This window comes from Eucalyptus grandis, chromosome 1, assembly GCF_016545825.1.
Source record: "Eucalyptus grandis isolate ANBG69807.140 chromosome 1, ASM1654582v1, whole genome shotgun sequence".
Lineage (NCBI taxonomy): Eukaryota > Viridiplantae > Streptophyta > Magnoliopsida > Myrtales > Myrtaceae > Eucalyptus > Eucalyptus grandis.
In genome coordinates this window covers 967,720-985,146 of record NC_052612.1, presented here as the reverse complement: position 1 = coordinate 985,146, position 17,427 = coordinate 967,720, and the positions used below count along the sequence as shown (strand labels likewise).

At 39.9% G+C, this 17,427-nt stretch overlaps 1 protein-coding gene and 1 pseudogene across 1 annotated transcript; one reads left to right on the top strand and one right to left on the bottom strand.

The window, feature by feature from the left end:
* LOC120290802 overlaps positions 1–3,952 on the top strand; it is a 53,540-nt pseudogene extending 49,588 nt beyond the window's left edge.
* Positions 3,953–11,682: 7,730 nt separating this feature from the next.
* On the bottom strand, positions 11,683–13,251 carry LOC120290798. The gene is made up of 2 exons (XM_039307226.1): positions 12,524–13,251; positions 11,683–12,374 (listed from the first exon to the last, which is right to left on the bottom strand). The coding sequence occupies exons 1-2, from the start codon at positions 12,756–12,758 to the stop codon at positions 11,752–11,754; spliced, it is 858 nt and encodes a 285-aa protein (XP_039163160.1). The 5' UTR covers positions 12,759–13,251; the 3' UTR covers positions 11,683–11,751.
* Between the last annotated feature and the right edge of the window lie 4,176 nt (positions 13,252–17,427).

The following is a 17,427-nucleotide window of genomic DNA, read 5'->3' as shown; positions in this document are numbered from 1 at the left end:
GGGCTTCACACCTTTTTTTCCTTCCCTTTTTTTTTAAACTGAGGAGAAACCCTTGCACTTTATTGTGTGCGTCTGTGTGCCCAAAGGTCAACAATTTGACTTGGCCTACCACTTCTTCAACGTGAACTTTTGCAGAAGGATGAAATTCTTCTTTTATCTTTTATTTCTCTTTTGTCTTGTTCACATCATATAGAAAAAGTCCAAGAAAGAAAATTATTTGTTCTTTCTTCATTGGATTTTCAATCCTTGGAAGAAAATATCTGCTGGCATATGACTTTGTGTTACTTTCAGTGGTTGAGTTTCATATGCCCCCTTATATGCTCTCCAGTCGTGAGGCCAGGTAGGCCTGTTGAGGTGGCACAAGTGATTTCGAAGCAACTTTTTGACTCTTTATTAAGGCATGTGAAGTTAGTAAAGTTTCATTTATTTTTCAGCTCGCTTTGACTTCTTGAATCTTTTATTTTTCTCCTGTTGCTTCAGCGGAAGGGTGATATGCTATTAACAATACCTTGTTGTATGCCATCTGTATATTTGTGGGTATCTTGCTAAGGTATATGAAAGGCATAAAATTGTAAACCGTATCCACCTTGTGCCTGTGACTATTTTGACTGAACTTTTTGATTGTTTTCAGTATGAAATTCCATTGGGTCTACTAAATAGGCAAGCAATGTTACTCTTTGGTTGAAGCAAATTTTCGGGAAGTCACTAGATCATGTAGCAATAAGTCTGCACAGATTATGTGGAGTATCACCAATCTTGCCTCTATAAAGCCTGCTGCTAACTCTCAAATAAACAGAGTGGGATAACTCTTTGGAAAGTTTACTGAAAGCCACAGAAGTTAAGAGGGTTTGTTGTCACTTAGACTTGTATTCGGGATAGAGATCATGTGAAGAGTAAACCTGCTCTTGGTTACAGCAAAACATTGATTTTTCTTTGCTCGGGCTTTCCTAGCGTGTTTCCAAGCATTCAAACTCAAATGCTAGTTTGTTTCCTGAAGGGAAGGGGGAGGAAAGACCATTCACTTTTTCAGTGTAATCTACACTTCATGGAGATATTGGCTCTGCACAACTTCATTTTATTTGCAGATACCTTGTGAGTACACTTGGAAGGGTTCCTATAGGTTCTACCAAGTCCAGATCCCCGTATATTCTCTTATGATCAATTTGTGTTACAAAATAACCCATAGGTTCAAAGGTAGTAGATTATCATCGAAGGATGCTGTAAGAGTTAATACTGCATACCTTACTAAATTGATCATAAGGTTTCTCTCAAGTCCATGATATGTGCTTTCTTGTCTTCCTTGGCACTGATCATAGTGTCATTTAATTCTCGGACAATTAGATTGAAGTTTCTTAAAATAATTTTATGTTGCAATACCTTCTTGGGTCATGTGCTGGTTAATATTCATATGCGGGAATCAGTAATCATTTGGTTATTGCAGCTCTGGGATGATTGATCTGAAGGAGCTATCACTGATCAAAGGAAAAGCAGCCTGGATGGCGTACCTGGTGTTATGATGCGTAACTTAGGATAGAGTGCAGGGTGTTCCCTTTAGCTGCATTAATCTTTGGACCTTGTGACTGGGGGCAACTTTTTGCTGGGAGAGCTACTTCAATAAATACCATACATGTTGCCTTGAAATGTTCTTGCTTACATTTATTTTTCACGTGTTGCAAGATATATACTGTCTTGATGCTAATGGAGCTCTTTTTGATGCTGCTTTGCTTCAGCGGTTGCTGCATTTTCTCATTGTAAGATATTTCATCCTTTACAATTTAGAAGTTGACATTTTTGTTTAACTTCATTTTTGGCTTTCTTCTTCTTGCCGGCCGGCCACCCCGGGCAGTGTGCCACTGCCCAGGCCTTATCATTTCCCTGAACCCAGCCTAGTAGCTAGGAGAAGGGTTTCACGGGGATCAAAGGTGGGTCCCTAACCCTTTTGGGCTTGGCCAGGATCCCCAATGGAACTGTTATCCCTTACTACTTTCCCCTCACTTGCCTGTAAATGGCTTGTGAGGAGGAGTCCCCCCGGGATGGTCTATTCAGGGGGAGCAGTTTAGGGACCTGCTCAGGTCCAGCCTATTCTACCACTTGGTTGATAACTTTTGTGAGTTGATATAAAGTAGATCTTCAATATATTACATCTTGTGATCATGCTCCAAATTGCAGTTGTCTATGATTGCAAAAGATGGGTGACTCGCTTATGATGTCAGATAGCTCTAGCTTAATAAATTCTTAAGGTGATTTGCTTATGAATGGACTTTAGTTCAACTTATTTGCATTTCAAAGAGATACTCGGTACAAGTTGCTGACAGAGAAAAAGCAATATGAATAACCTAAGGTAGGAAGAGTCGTAATTATCCCACTTGCCTTTGCTAAAGTCTATGGTGATCAACAAAAACTTACTTTGTGCTCTTAGCCTGATTTCGAATCTGACCAGGAAAGCCATTGACGTCACACATTTCATGGTTTCTCATTTTTCTACCAATAAAGGAAGACCAGCTCAATAATCCTCTATTCTTCATTGAGATAGACAAGAGCACTAGTCTTATGCAAACTAACTGCTCATGCAATCTCTTAAGAAGTTAAAGGGCTTCATTGAAAATTCAAGAAGTTTAGTGATTCTATTGAAGATTGTCCTAGATGTTTGGATTTCCAGTGCAATATCAGGTTGAAACTTATGATTTAAGGAAGATCTAGCTACTATCAATGATTTTTCATTTGATGAACATTCAAAAGTCTTTTTCCTTTTCTTTTGCTGATTGTCATGCCTTGTTTACGCTCTCACTTTTGATATTCTTTGAGTGTGGCACCAAAGATTGCATCCTCATATCGATGTTATGGGTTTCCTTTTCCTCTATTCTTCTGGGGATTTCAGGTCACTTCCAGTCGATCACTTGATAAATTGTGTTGTTTTGGACCTTGTAGTGCGTATCCCGGTGGTTTCTTTGAATGATGGAGGAAGAATGGTGATGGTCTCTAAGGAACATGAGGGTGAAAAGTTGGATAAAGAAGCTGTCGACAAAGAGAGGAGAAAACTCTTGTTGAGCATTCCGTTTTCCCTGACTTGCATTCTTCACAAGAACTACATCTTGGCGGACCCTACTTTCGAAGAAGAATCCATAATGGAAACGTTCATGACTGTGGTTTTGAATTCATCTGGTCAACTTGTCTCTCTCTATAAGCCAGGAGGACCAGTTCTTGCACATACATCAGCTATTCAGGTTATTTTCTCCTTATTCCTCATTTTATTTATTTGTTCATTCATTGTTTGAGAATTGTACTTAGAGGCCCCGTTTCATGCGATTGGGATCAAATGGTTAATGGCTTTTATATCGTTGAGTCAACGCATTCTTGCTCTAACCGGTACCCGCCCGCCCTAATTATGCAAAAGACGGATCTTGAGCTCTTTAAAGTAACTCGTGGTTGGTTAGTGGACAAGCCCAATGTGACATGTAGAACATTCTAGAAATTGTGGAAGTTGATAAGCTTCTTATGTAAATGGTGGTTCAGCGGATGACATGACAATCCACCCGCGAGTGTTTTCAAGAGCTAATAGCCTGAAACATACGAAGTAATGTAGTGCACATTGGATAAGCAGCTATGTCTGCTTTATATACATGATTATATTTGCCAGGATTAATGGACTTTAGGATGTTGGCAGTTCCTTGGCCCATCTGGTTGATCTTTCATTTTTTATGTTTTCATTTCCTTGGTTTTTAAAATAAATGTATTTCTATCCCAGGGAAAGAAAGGGAAAAACTATATATATGAGGTGTATACGTTTCAACACCTTTCATATAGAGACTGTATAACAGTCCAAAAGGTAGCTTTAATGTGATGATGATGGGGAATGTTGCTGTGCTTGCAGTGATGCGTTGCATGGACGAGGCAAAGAAGGAAGGAACTTCAGGAGATCAATGAAGCCATTTCCACAGTGGAGATTGATTAGAATATGGACTGTTAGTGAGTTTGTTCTGTTCGATTGAAGATGAAATGCCCTTCTTGCTAAATCAAAGTTCAAATTAGGAGAGAAGTGTAATTAAATGTGTGAAAATTCATATTTTAGATGTGTAGCGTTGTGTGCATAACACTTTAATGAACGTGTCAAATGTGAATTTGATTTAAATATAGTTAGTTCATGTAATTATCATTGCGATGTTGTAACTCAAGATGCTTGGTATCATGTTATGATGAAAATGAACCAATTCGACATTGTGCTCTAGGCACCATAAGCAAAGCCTTGTTTACAGCGTGGAGAAGATGAAAAAGAGAGTAAAAGGACAAATTGAGCTACCGTACTGTGATTTAATGATGCCGCCGCCGTCGCCACCGCCGCCATGAGCGAAGTTGGCAATTATGCTAGACTTAGTCATGGCCATTGGTAGCACTTCCGAAGTCACCCACCTATACTGGCCCCAAGACTTGGCGCAACTACCGTCACTATCACCAAGTTGTGGGCTTTCACAAGCTAAAAACCCTCCCCCCAATTGGACTGGCATGGCTCACCCTGTTTCTCTTCAAGTTAAAGTTCCCTCCGATGATTACCTTCCTTGGTGTTGTTCTCCTACGAATTTGCGATAGCCCATCAACCTCAAATATGGGGTTATACGTATCACATCTCAAGCTTCACACACACACGTATATAAAAACAAGAATTGCTACATAGATCTTCAAGTCTCTCCTAATCTACAGGAGATGAGATACTTTCTTGACATGCCCCCAATCTACATGAGATGCAGATATTTTCTTGACCTGCTTGCCAAGTCACCTTAAATCCTCTAATCTTCACTCTCCAATCCTCCATCCTTGACCTCAAAATCTACTCTAATTCTAAGTATTCCATCGCTAGTATGTACAAGGAACAAAGAAGCAGCAAATGAACTTCTGCATCCCCAAAATTGCAAACTATTCTAAAGACCTTAGTTAATCAGGTCAACTCAAAAGACCCAATTCTTTTTTTAAGGTTTATACCATAAAAATCTCAAATTATATCCACCATTAAAATATAAATTGTGTGTGACAACCCGCTGACAACATCTTGAAAAACAATCCAGCCAAAAAAAGTCACTAACATTGAGAGATAACCATCATAACATATATCCATAACGATAAACAAAAAGACTAGATCGAGCAATCTGTTTGACACGGTGGTATGAGAAATTCCGCAGGGTAGGGGGAAAAAGTTGTACTTTGGGTGCTTTTTTGGCCAGAGGCAAACTCAATGAAGCTTCATAGAGAGATTCAATTGTTGACTTGGATTCACCGAGAGCCGCACGACCACCAACCCAACGTCGAGACCACCCATCCTCGTGGCACCATCAACCAAGGCTGAGCACCACCACGAGACATAATCAGTTTTTAATGGATCGATTAGAAATCCAAGTAAAAAGTGTGAAGAGAGATTAAATGGATTTGGGGACTTCACTACGCTAGATTACCCAAACGCCTTTTCGTTGCATTCTCTTTTTTATTTTCAAAAAAATATTTGTCTCCTGGGTCAGTTGTGCAGAGAGGAATTCCTCAAATTTGTTTATCTGGTGGTCTATTACGGATTGCGCCGGAGGCGGTGGTTTTCTGCAGGTCAAGCTGCGCTTTTTAATCGGGTTTTCTTGGGGTTAATTTAATTTGGGTTGGAGACGATCTGGAGTAGATTCATGGCTCAAATTCATTTGGTAATTGTGGGGCTAATGGCGGCGGCTTGGGGGGAGGGGGTTTTGCGAATTGTGTAGTGTCGATTCGTCAACGCGGCTCATTTTTCTTTCTGATTATGCCTGAATTGAATTCGCCGCTGGTTGTGGTTATGTTCTTGTGGTTTGGGAACAATTTAAAATGTGAAACCAGATCAAGAACTGCATCAACATAAGCCTGCAAGACACCTTTGACAGTCTGAAACATGGATACTATCATATCTTTATTTCAACTAAAGTCAATTGCCATATCAAGAACTGCATCAAGAAAAGGTTGAAAGAAATTGGTGATAAAATGTCAAGCCAGATCAAGAACTGCATCAACATAAGCCTGCGAGACACTTTTGACAGTCTGAAACATGTATACTATCGTTACTTTGTTTCAGCTGAAATCAATTGCCATAGTCTGGATTGAAGAAAAGTTCGACAATATGGGGAGGAGACAACTGCGGGTACACGACAAATGCATGGCATATGAAAGTGAATGCAACCTTTAGACAACTCTATGCAAGAATATGTCATAGCCATTTGTTTCAGGCAGACGATCTTGATATATTTCTCACATAGCATCATTTGAAAGCCAAACGATATCTGGGCAACCACTTTTTCAGCAAAAGCTGCGTTTCTTTACTTAAAAAGCTTGTTTGTCCTACATCTTTTGTAAATAAATTTCACCACCACAGTGCCCATAAAGGAATTTCAGTTTAGAAACCAGACATGAAGATGGTCATCAAAATAACGGCCTCAAGCCATCGCAAAAACACAGCCAGAAGATCTGCATTTAAAACTTCCATGTCACAACAAGGAGATCTCAGAGCAAAAATCAAAATGAAGGTGAAAGTACCTGTATAGTTGGGACGTGCCAGTTCAACGGCAAGAGCTTTAGGATTGTTACAAAATGAAAGAAAAGGGAGAGACTTGGGAGAAATCTGTATGCTGCATTGAATGAATTGTCCTTTACAAGTATATGCTCCTATTTATAATACAATCGATATATAACTAAAGAAGGAATAAGACCCAATACATGAAATCAAATAAAACCAAATCTAATTCTAAATTGATTTTTGAAACAATACTATAGATCAATTATGATCCCAAATTGATCTTCGCATATCTCCAACAAGGATCAATTCCAGGAAACATTTCACTGGATGCCCGCCGTGGCTCAGCTTCTAATGCTCGAGGATACACCAAAGCAGACTCGATACCCTTCCCCAGCGTGTCTAACAGCAACCTAGCTTGCATGTCTAGTATTGAGCATTTGTACCATCCAAAAGCTGACATATTTATTACGGTCAAGACTCTGCATGTGAAGAACAAGTTCTGTTAACCAGAGACCAGAGGGGAGACAATCTTTCGGCAACTCATCATACATAGATGATACAAAGCAAATGGTACTGTCAACTTAGCAACGCACCCCTCTTCCCCAACCCCCACCCCGCACCTCTCTCTCTCTCTCTCCTCCTCATGGTTGTGAGAAACACAGGAACCTCATAAATACAAAAAGAAGCATATCACCTTGCGAACAGCTCAAAGTAAGAGTAATTTGTTTCCCTTTCTCGATTTGTGCTAGCTTTTTTAATTGGAACATCTACTATCATTGTCATTTCCTACTAAAAAATCCTACAAGCTTGTGTTATAATCATCAGAACCGTTAACACAACCACTAATCAGAATAGTACCACACCTCTTACAAGTGTGTGATGTAATCCAAATATTTTAAAAAAAAAAAAAAGAGAGAGAGAATCACATCAGAAACAGTATCAAAATCAGCAATTGGAATTGATACAATTTACCCTTCACGTGCTTTTGTTCTTCAGGTATCAACATTTCCTATCAAAAATGACGACGACACATGTTAGGAAAATATTATGAAGGATATATGCATGATATGCATGACATAAATCACCTAAAGTGACAGGATTGCTTGAAAAATGCCTCTATGGCCTTGATTTTATTTATGAAAAACATTTCTTTACTGCATACGATAATCCACAAAGTTCAATTCTTGCTCTTTTCAAATGCTCTTCTCAAAGAGACATTTAGAAGACTGGGCATGTCATTTCCACACTTGACTAGAAATCATTTTAGGAACGATATACATCCTTTAGAACAAAATGGATGGTTGGGCCTTAGTTGGTAGAAGGCATCGCTCCCGTGGTTGATGTGCGCCTTGTCCTATAAGAGATGGGACATGTTACTTGCATTTCAAACTGGAATTGGACTAATTTAGGAACAATACACCCTTCTTGTGTTGAATCAGTTTCATTTTGCTTCATGTCTTCATTCATCAGGACTTGCCTCAATTATCCCCCTGTGAGAAAAGAAAATGGAACGTGTTATCTCCATACTTAATTGGGCTCAATGATACATCCTTTAGTGATAAATTTGACAGTTTTGCCTCAACACACCTCATTAGCGGGGGAAGGAGAGATTTTCCCCCTAATTTAAATGCTGATCTGATGTTTTTCACATTAAGTCAGGTAATCATACTTCATATCTTGTTCAGGCACATCCTGAAACCTTGTGCCTTTTCATGCTCATCTCTGTTTTGAACAAACTATCCCTGCACATTTGCATAATGTCTCTGCATTCCTAAGATTGAATGGAGATCAATGTGCCCACTCCACTCGTTGATGAACTTCAAGAGCGTATGAAAGTCCATCTGCTCGCTCCATATCAACATCCACATATGTGCCTGGAGAACCAGTACCAAAGTGGAGACATTGGGTTCGAATCCATCAACTCGAGCTCGCCGAAATCATGACAACCTTCATCCCAAATTTCCCTGATGAAAAAACCTATGAGTGAGCACATTCTGCGACACGGAGTCCCTGCTTTGCATTGACCGGAAGGCGCCCAACGCGGATTCCAAGTCCCTGCACTTCATGTATGAATCCATGATGGAATTGCTGATGGAAGAGAATGTGTCGAGACCCTGCTTGAGCACACAAGCATGGGTGGACTTCCCTTGTTTATTGGATAGCTTTGAAAGATGCTTTGACGACGGAATTAATCATGGAAGGCTCAGTGATTTCAATTCCTGCTCACTTCGCTTCATTAAAGTGGACTAACACTTCATGCCATCTTCCTTTGGAGGACAGTTCTCTAACCTGCGAGACTGTGTCGGCAATTCTCAGGAACGTCAGGTTGAAATGTAATTGCATTGCAAAGTTCCTTCTCTTTGATTGGTTTATTATGCATACACAGCTGCATTGTTCCCCTTCAAGACTGATCATAGATTTACAAAATAGTTGGAGACTGCCAAATCCAACCATGGTTTACAAGGAATGACTGCTGCATTGTCCATTTCTGTCCGGTTGAGTGCTGGATCATAGCCGAGTCTAAACACATGCCACCTCCAATTGAACTAATAAGTCAGATTGTAGAAAGTGACCAATCCAGGGGGTAAGACGCCGACTATCCACAGTGTCCTATCCTCATTCATTTCCTGCTATCGGTGATATATTCCCATGATGTTTCTCTTCTTCCACTCTTTGAGATTAAATATTTTCATACCATATGCCAGACCAAAAGCACCGGGATCAGAATTCTCAGAGATGATTGAATTACAGAAGTTGAGATACTCATCAAATCTATGGAAACTCTCCATACAAGTTTGAACGGCGCCGTTTACCATCCCATGCTGATCAAAAAATGAAAGAAGCATCCATAACCCATCTGTTTATCGACTTGTTTCCTTTTTATTAAGCAGAGAAAGGCTAAAACACAATGCATGAAAAAGGCACACCAAGAACGCCCCCAAACAAATATCTTGAAAACTCCCTCTCACTGCTTCCCCCGCTTCCTCTTCCCCGCTGCTATTCCTGCTGCTTCCACTGCTCCCGCTCCTCCCTCTTCTGCTGCTGCTAGTCCTTCTGCTGCTTCCACTGCTCCCTCCGCTTCTGCTGCTTCCACTTCTCCCCCTCCTCCCTGTACTCCCACTGCCCTCCTCCGTGTACATGCCCTCCATCCTATTTATGCTTAGATTCCTCCATCTCCTCTCTGTACTAGTACTGCTTAGGCTCGTCCCTCTCCCTATACTTCCTCTGCTTAGACTCTCTCTTCTGGCATACCGCTGCACTTGGACCGCGTTGAAATTTCACATAAGTTTTAAGCACTACACAATTAAGATAATGCTAATCTTCTCTCACTAATCATCTAATCAAGAACAGATTAGGTTTCTTGTAGAACATATTGTTTATACTTTTATGGTTACTCGAAAATTGGGGTCAATAGAATTATTTCTATAAAAAAGAAAAGAAAAGAAAATTTTCTTTGAAATAGTATAATGCTAACATTCAGCTTGACTAATTCCTATTGGCACATATAAACTACCACATCTATGTACTTCATATAATGATCCACATCAAGACATGTGTGGCTCCTAAAGATTACTTTGTATCTTGCAATGTTTATCCTGCTGACAACCAAAAACTGTTGTCGAGGTGGTACAATAAGTAAAATTTCATACACTGTCCCATAAAATGAGATCTGTCTTTTGCAATGCATTGTATGCGAGAATATTCGAAACTTGAAGGGGGCAGGGGGAGGAAAGGAAATGAGACTGTTGAAAGCTAGGAAAAAAGCACTTATTAAAACAGTAGCGCGTGCACTGCCAACCCATGCCATGTCAATATTTAAAACTCCAGTCTCTGTTTGCAGGGCAATCAAGCGAAAAATCAGATTTTTTTTTTTTGTGGGAAAAATTCTAAAATGGAAATTGAGTACGCTGGAGAAGATGGGAGGAACTAGCAAAGGCAGAAAACGGGAAGCAGAATGGGGTTGGAGAATCTATCGAGCTTTAACAAAGCCATGCTTTTGCTAATCGATCTTTGGAGAATAGCCTCCTGTCCTAATGCTGTAGGACAAGAAGATTTTAGGTAACATTTAATGGTCACTCAAACTGAAAAACTAGAGAAGGTAGGGGATAAGCTAAACCATTTTCGAAATCTGCAGGCTAGCACGCAACAATGTGAATGTTCAAAAGGGCGATTATTGCAGATAGTATGAAATTAAAAAAAAAAAGGAAAAAATAAACACTCATCACATCACACAACGTCCAACAATGAATTATACAGCAATAAATAAATTTAAAAATTACAGTTTATGAGACTTGTATTTGTGTACTCATTTAATTTATAGGAAACAACATTTCCAATTAAAAAGAACGTGTTGAAGGAACACTAATTGATCGGAAAATATATTTTTGTCCACGTAAATTTCTGAATAACATTTAACTTCTTGCAATCTATGTAGTTTCACCAAATTATAGCATCAAGCAGAGGTTAGAACAAATCAAATTTCAAATCCGTGAATTCACGTGTGTCAATTGTATACTAACAAAGAAGAAGATATGGTACCATCACTGCAAGATTACAAGAGTCTTCAAGTGACCGTGTCAAGTCATCAAGCTCAATCGGATACTCAATCTGTGACTCATCTTTTCTGCCTAGCTCCTCCAAAACCTTTCGAATGACCATATCGACAATTTTTGCTTGGCTACCATACACAAAAGCGCTTTCATTAATTGACTAGATTTAATTCATACCCACACATCGCATGTGGTTACAAACAATATCTAAATACACTGAATAATCAGTATAGGCTAATTTAGTAGAATTCAATTCACCGGATGTCTTTTTCTATTTGGTAGTGGTCTACACAATGGCTGAAATTACCAAGTGGCTACCACATGGTGCCCAAGCAAAATTTAGGCATTTATAGCTAAGCCTAGAAAAGATTTTCAGCAGGAGAAAATGCAGACAAATTCAAGGTCATCCATTGAATACTGCAATTTGGGGATGACAAATTATATAACCCCAAAACCCGTAACAAGTTCCCCAGCGCCAGCAGTGGCTATAACAACTGAAATATTAGGGAAGATGTCTCGAATAGAGAATGTAAAGTTCAATAGGAGTAGCACTTGATGTTGGAAGTGGTTATCGAAATTTTCCATTTAAAAAAGAAGAAGAAAATAAATGATTTGATAGGGCAGTGTTTTATCCCCTAAAACAAAAACCAAAAAAGGAAGAATTAGGCAGGCATCTTAAAGGTAGTTTTACCTTTGTCCCTCTTCGACCTTCCATCCCTTGATTTGACCAACCTTTGCAAGAGCCTCTTTGAACGCCCTAAGTTTGACTTCGGAGGAAAGATTTTTGGGGCGTGGAGTCCGATGTTTAACATGCCCAGGTTCCATTTTATAAAAGATGGGAAAAATCCTTTTTTTGTCATTTGACCTTAACACATTGTACATCATGTGTTCAAGCTCGATAAGACACCATTCACGGTCAGGATAAGTATGAGAGATGATGGGTATGTAGATTTTGGAGTTATCGATAGCTTGTAAAATTGTCTGGCCAATCTTATCACCCACCTCAATTGCATCTTCGTCCCTGAATACGTGGATTCCGGCATTATTCAAGTTTCTATTGAGGAAGTCTGTGAAGTCAAAACGAGTATCCGCTCCACTAAAACTCAAGAACACATCAAACTCAAAGGCTCTGGCCTTTGAGTGTGCCATATCTGGGAAGCGTATTACTTCCAGACCTCTCTCCCTCCCCAGAAGAGAAAAAGGGTTGGTAACTTGGTGTGGCGTGGCCTGGCTAGGAAGTGAGCTGAGGTTTTTGGAATGCTTCCGCGGCAGAGCACACAGAGATGAAGACGGAGATCCTCGGGAATACACTGTATGTTAATGGTAAGTGGTCAGTACACACACGAAAAAAGATCATCAAGCAGATGAAGGCGTGTGCAAATAGATTTAGCGAAGGGGATCTCTGCTCAGACTGCACAATCACATGCAAAAACACAAACAAATTCGGACGAGATTTTACCTAAATTCACAGGATGGACTTCATCGGAATCGGCTAGACGGATGGCCGGTGCGGTGCTCCCTGGCAAAGGATGGCCACGGTGGTGGTTCGGCGAGGTGCACGCGGCGGTGATTCGGCCAACGATTTGTGACACGGGTCGTCTCATCTCGTCTCGGTAGTGACTTTCGGCCGGAGCCAGCGATGCAAGACGAAGCCACGAGGGACGCCGAGCAAACGAAAACAGGCTCGACATCATGATGTAACAGCAGCGGCTTGGGACAGAGAGCACCCGCGTCGTCTCCGTTAGGTTCGGCGATGGACAGGACGGCCTCCCGCCGGGCCGGGCCCAGCGCAAAAAGAGAAGAAAATAAATCAAGGCCTAGAGAAGAAATGCAGCACAAAACAGGCTCTCAGCTTCAAAATCCCAAATTTGAGGGAAGATTTTTTATATTTTATTTTTTGGGAGAGAGGGGAATGACATCAGATAGGTTCGGCGGGAGGAGAGGGCAGTGCCGTCGTAGGTGGTCGTCGCGGCTTGGACAGCAAAGCAGCTCGTCGGAAGAAAGAAGGCGGCGCCGGTGAGGAGCAGGCGTCGGGAGTGGGGGGCAGTGCCGTCGTCGTCGCTCACGGGGCTGGAGCTGCGACGTCAATGAGTGCAGAGGAGGGTAGGAGCAACACGAGCGCGCGTCCTCGTTTTCCCAAAGCCTCCCGAGGTCTCTACCGTCTCTCTCTCTCTCTAGTCTTTCCTTTCGTGTGTAGACCAAAAAGCACAGACAATATTGATTAGCGGAGGGTTGCCACTGGCATTTATAGACGAGATGACAGACGCCCTTCAGGTGGGGACCTTTTTTGAAGTTCCTAATTATTTCGCTCTGCGATTGATGTGATGGATTATTGTGTAATTTGATATATCGAATTAACTTTTTTGAAGTTCCTAATCATTTCGGGCAACGATCGATGTGATGGATTACTGTGTAATTCGTTTAATTCGACGCATCGATCGTTGCGCGAAATGATTAGGAACTTCAGAAAAGGTCCCCACTTTGTGGAAAAGTCCATATCCCTCGACAGTGTGATCCCCATTTTGTCATGCGATTGATTGTGATTCTTATGGTCAAATTAAATGGGTAAACTAAACGGGTCAAAATAACTAATCAATTGGCAATTGTCTTACCTTGTCTTTTCGTGGCTCTCAAATTTGCGCATGGCAGGGGAGTTCCATCAACACTACCCAATTTTCGGTTGATAAGAGATAACTTCCTTAAAATACAAGTTAAATTTAAATTAGATTAAATTAAAATTATTTTTTTAAAAAAAGGAAAAACATGAGCATTTAGTTGCCACGTGTCATTTGACAACAATGGTGGATTCAAAAATTACTTTTTCAAAGCCTTTGAGCTTTATATGTTCGTGAGGTCTTGTTTGGTAAATTTTTTTTTGAAGAATTTTGAGGAAATACAATTGCATTTCCTTAGCCAAAGCAAGTCTAGTATTTTGAGTTTTAAGCATGTAAATAACTTTATTTCTTCCAAAATGAGGGATAAAAAAAAATGTTTCATGCTAATGGGTTCATTCAGTCCATAATTGTGAGTTCCATTGTACGAGATCTTAGGCCTATCTTTTGGTCTCCTAGTTCAAGTCCATGGCTTAGTAGTAATAGGTGCTCATGGATGGATATCCATTGTTCAAATAGCATACCTCTATCACTAAACATATAAATGCATGTGTGTTCACACGTATGTAAATAAAGAAAAAGAGTATAGGCAATAGTATGGTTGCCAACGGCGGTTACATCAGCTCGCTTGGACCCCTCAAGAACCCTCGCCCAAAGTGACTTTGTGTGCAGATCTTCAAGAAATGCGAGCTGCATAAATAAAGATAGAACTCCAACAAGAATGGCCATCTAGATCTTCAAGTCCTTCCCAATCTACATGAGATGTAGATATTATCTTGACCTAATTTTCAAATTACCTTAAATCCTCTGATCTTCACTCTATGATCTTTCATCCTTGACTTCAAAATTGACTCTAATTATAAGTATTCTGTTGCCTGTGCATACAAGGAACAAAGAAGGGGAAAATTACCAAAAAGTCCTAAACTTATTGCAATTGTGCTAATTCAGTCATAAACTTATTTTTTTTTTACCAATTGAGTCCTAAACCTTTTACAATTATTCCTAATTAGTCCATCTGGCCAAAATTAACTCGGCTAGCGTTGATGTGGCAGCCGCCAATGTGCTGGCGAGCTTTTTTTTAATAATATTTTATTTTTAAAAAAATTTTATTAATTTTTTTCCTTTTTCCTCTTCTTTTTTTTTTTTCCCTACCTCCCTCTTCTCACTCCTCCCTTCCCCTTCCTTTGGCTCGCAAGGCGAGCCCCCACCGAATCACCTTGCCGATCCGGCGAGAGGCAAGGTTTCGCCAGCCCCCGTTGATTCGGGGCGAGGCGATCTAGCGAGGGCTCACCTCGCAGCCACCGGCGAGGCTAGCCCTCGCGCATCCGACAAGGGGGGCTCGTTGTTGCATCTAGCAAGGGCTCACCTCGCCTGGCAATACCAAGGCGAGCCCTTGCCAGATCCGATGGGGCGACCCCACCGGATCGCCGAAGCCAAAGGAAGAAGGAGGGAGGAGGAGGAAAAAATAATAAAATTTTTTAAAAATATTATTAAAAAGTCAGCCGGGCGCCAGCCGATTGCCACGTTAGCGCCGACCGGTCAATTGTGGCCGGATGGACCGATCAGAATAATTGTAAAATGTTTATGACTCAATTGGTTAAAAAAATAAGTTTATGACTGAATTTGCACAATTGCAATAGATTTAAGAATTTTTTGGTAATTTTCCCAACAAAGAAGCAACAAATGAACCACCGCCTTAGTAGCTGCGATGGTTTGGGCTCTCTCCCCTCACGAAGGGGAGGAGTTCGAATCCCCTCACGGTCTCTTGGGGTCTTAAGTGGGACGCCGGGGGTGGTGGGTCCTCCCGCTACATGTCCCCCTGTGTTTACTCGTCGGCAGCCAACCGTACGAGGTTCATAGGTCACCAAAAAAAAAAAAAAAAAAAAGAAGCAGCAAATGAACTTCCACATTCCCAAAATTTCAAACTATTCCAAAGACCATAGTTAATTGGGTCCAATTATTTTTTAGGTTAAAATCATAAAAAAATCTTAAATTTGCCAATTGTGACATAAATACCTCAAATTTTTTATAACATAACAAATTCCAAATTTATACTAACGTCATAAATATACCTTGGATAGAACTGAAATAAATAATATAGGTTTAAGTTTTTTTTCTTGACAAAAAAATTGGGAGTTATTGTGTCATAATGAATAAGTTTAGAACCTTGTGAGATATGAAAAAAAAAAAAATTAGAGTATTTATGTCACAATTGACCTAATTTGGGGCTTTTTGTGGTATTTGCACTTTTTTCTTTAGCCAAAAAAAAAAAAATTCAACTCAATTGGTGACAACATTGTCGGTTCACCTTACTCGGTGAGGGTTGCCAGCCGTTGTCGTGCTTGGATAACCCTCTCTCTCTCTCTCTCTCTCTCTCTCTCTCTTTGTTTCACACTCACTTTTTCTCTCTCTAGTTTTTTTTTTGTTATTATTGTAATTTTTCCACCCTTTCCTTTCCACACCCGTAATTAAATTAAGGGAAAATTTAGAAAAAGGGCATGAAGCGCCATAGTTTTCTTAAATAAGGGTTTAAAGTGGATATTGTTTTAAAAAAGTTTGAAGTGGCTAATTTTTTTCAAATAAGAGCATGAAATGGCCAAATCGTCTCAAATAAGGGTCTTTGACTCGGGGTGACTTTTTCAATCATTGGAGAAAGGGTATTTTGGTCAAAAATTGTAACTATATATTTTAATTTTTTATATTTTTAATCCTTTTTTTCTTTTTCTTTTATTTTCCTTTTTAGTCTTCTCGGCTTCAAAACATGGTCGGTGACACTTGACGAAAGTTGCCCTCACCAACATTGGGGAGAGTAGCCCTCGCTAGATTCGACGAGGGTGACCCTCGCCCGCATTGGACTAGGGCAGCCCTTGCCTAGGCTGGCGAGGGCGTCACCTAAGTTGAACAAGGTGACCCTTGCCCTCACTTGAGTTCAACACCATGGCTAGTGAAGGGAAGAGGGAAAAAGAAAAAAGAAAAGAACAAAAAGAAAAAAAAAAATTAAAGATGAAAATGAAAATCCCTTTAACCGAGAGATTAAACTTATTTTTTGATACAAATATACCATAATAAGTACATTAGATAAGATGAATATAATGAATATTTATTCATGTATTTTATCATTCAGGTATTTTATAACACTCCCCTTGAATATTCATTGTATTCATTACGAATGTGCATCGAATGATACTGCCTCATTAAAAACCTTAAGCCGGAAAAATCCAGCGGGACAAAAATCGAACAAAAGGGAAAAAGAGTGCAGAGTACAAATGTTATGATCTCTCATTTTTATGGATGTGTTAATTACCTCGTTAAAAACTTTAAGCCGGAAAAATCCCGTTGGAAAAAAAAACCGAACAAAAATAAAAACAGTACAATGCATAAATAGCCACTGCCGAGGCTAATCAATATTGCATTTTGTGAACTCGCCGCATATCAATGCTGCAATACATAATTTATAATATCTTCCCCTCAATTGAGCCATATAATCACTTCTGGGCTAATCAATCCTGCATCTTAATTTTAGAGTTAAATAAATATTATATAAGGTTCATAAGCATTTCATAACCATATGAAAGAATAATAAGAAGTAATATATTTAAAGCGAAATAACGAGAAAGAAATTATTAGAATCATAAAATTCGAAATTCAAATCATTATCCACCAATCCGATACCTTATCAAAGTAATCAGAGGTCCTCACATTTGCTACTTTAGGAGCAATATGAGTCCCACCAATGGAAATATTATTGGTC

What these genes read in the sequence shown, in the direction of transcription:
- LOC120290798 (XM_039307226.1), bottom strand. Translation starts at nt 12,758, where the DNA reads ATGATGTCGAGCCTGTTTTCGTTTGCTCGGCGTCCCTCGTGGCTTCGT. An exon ending in AGTCCATCCTGTGAATTTAG is followed by an intron (nt 12,375 to 12,523) that starts GTAAAATCTCGT and finishes ATTAACATACAG; the next exon opens with TGTATTCCCGAGGATCTCCG.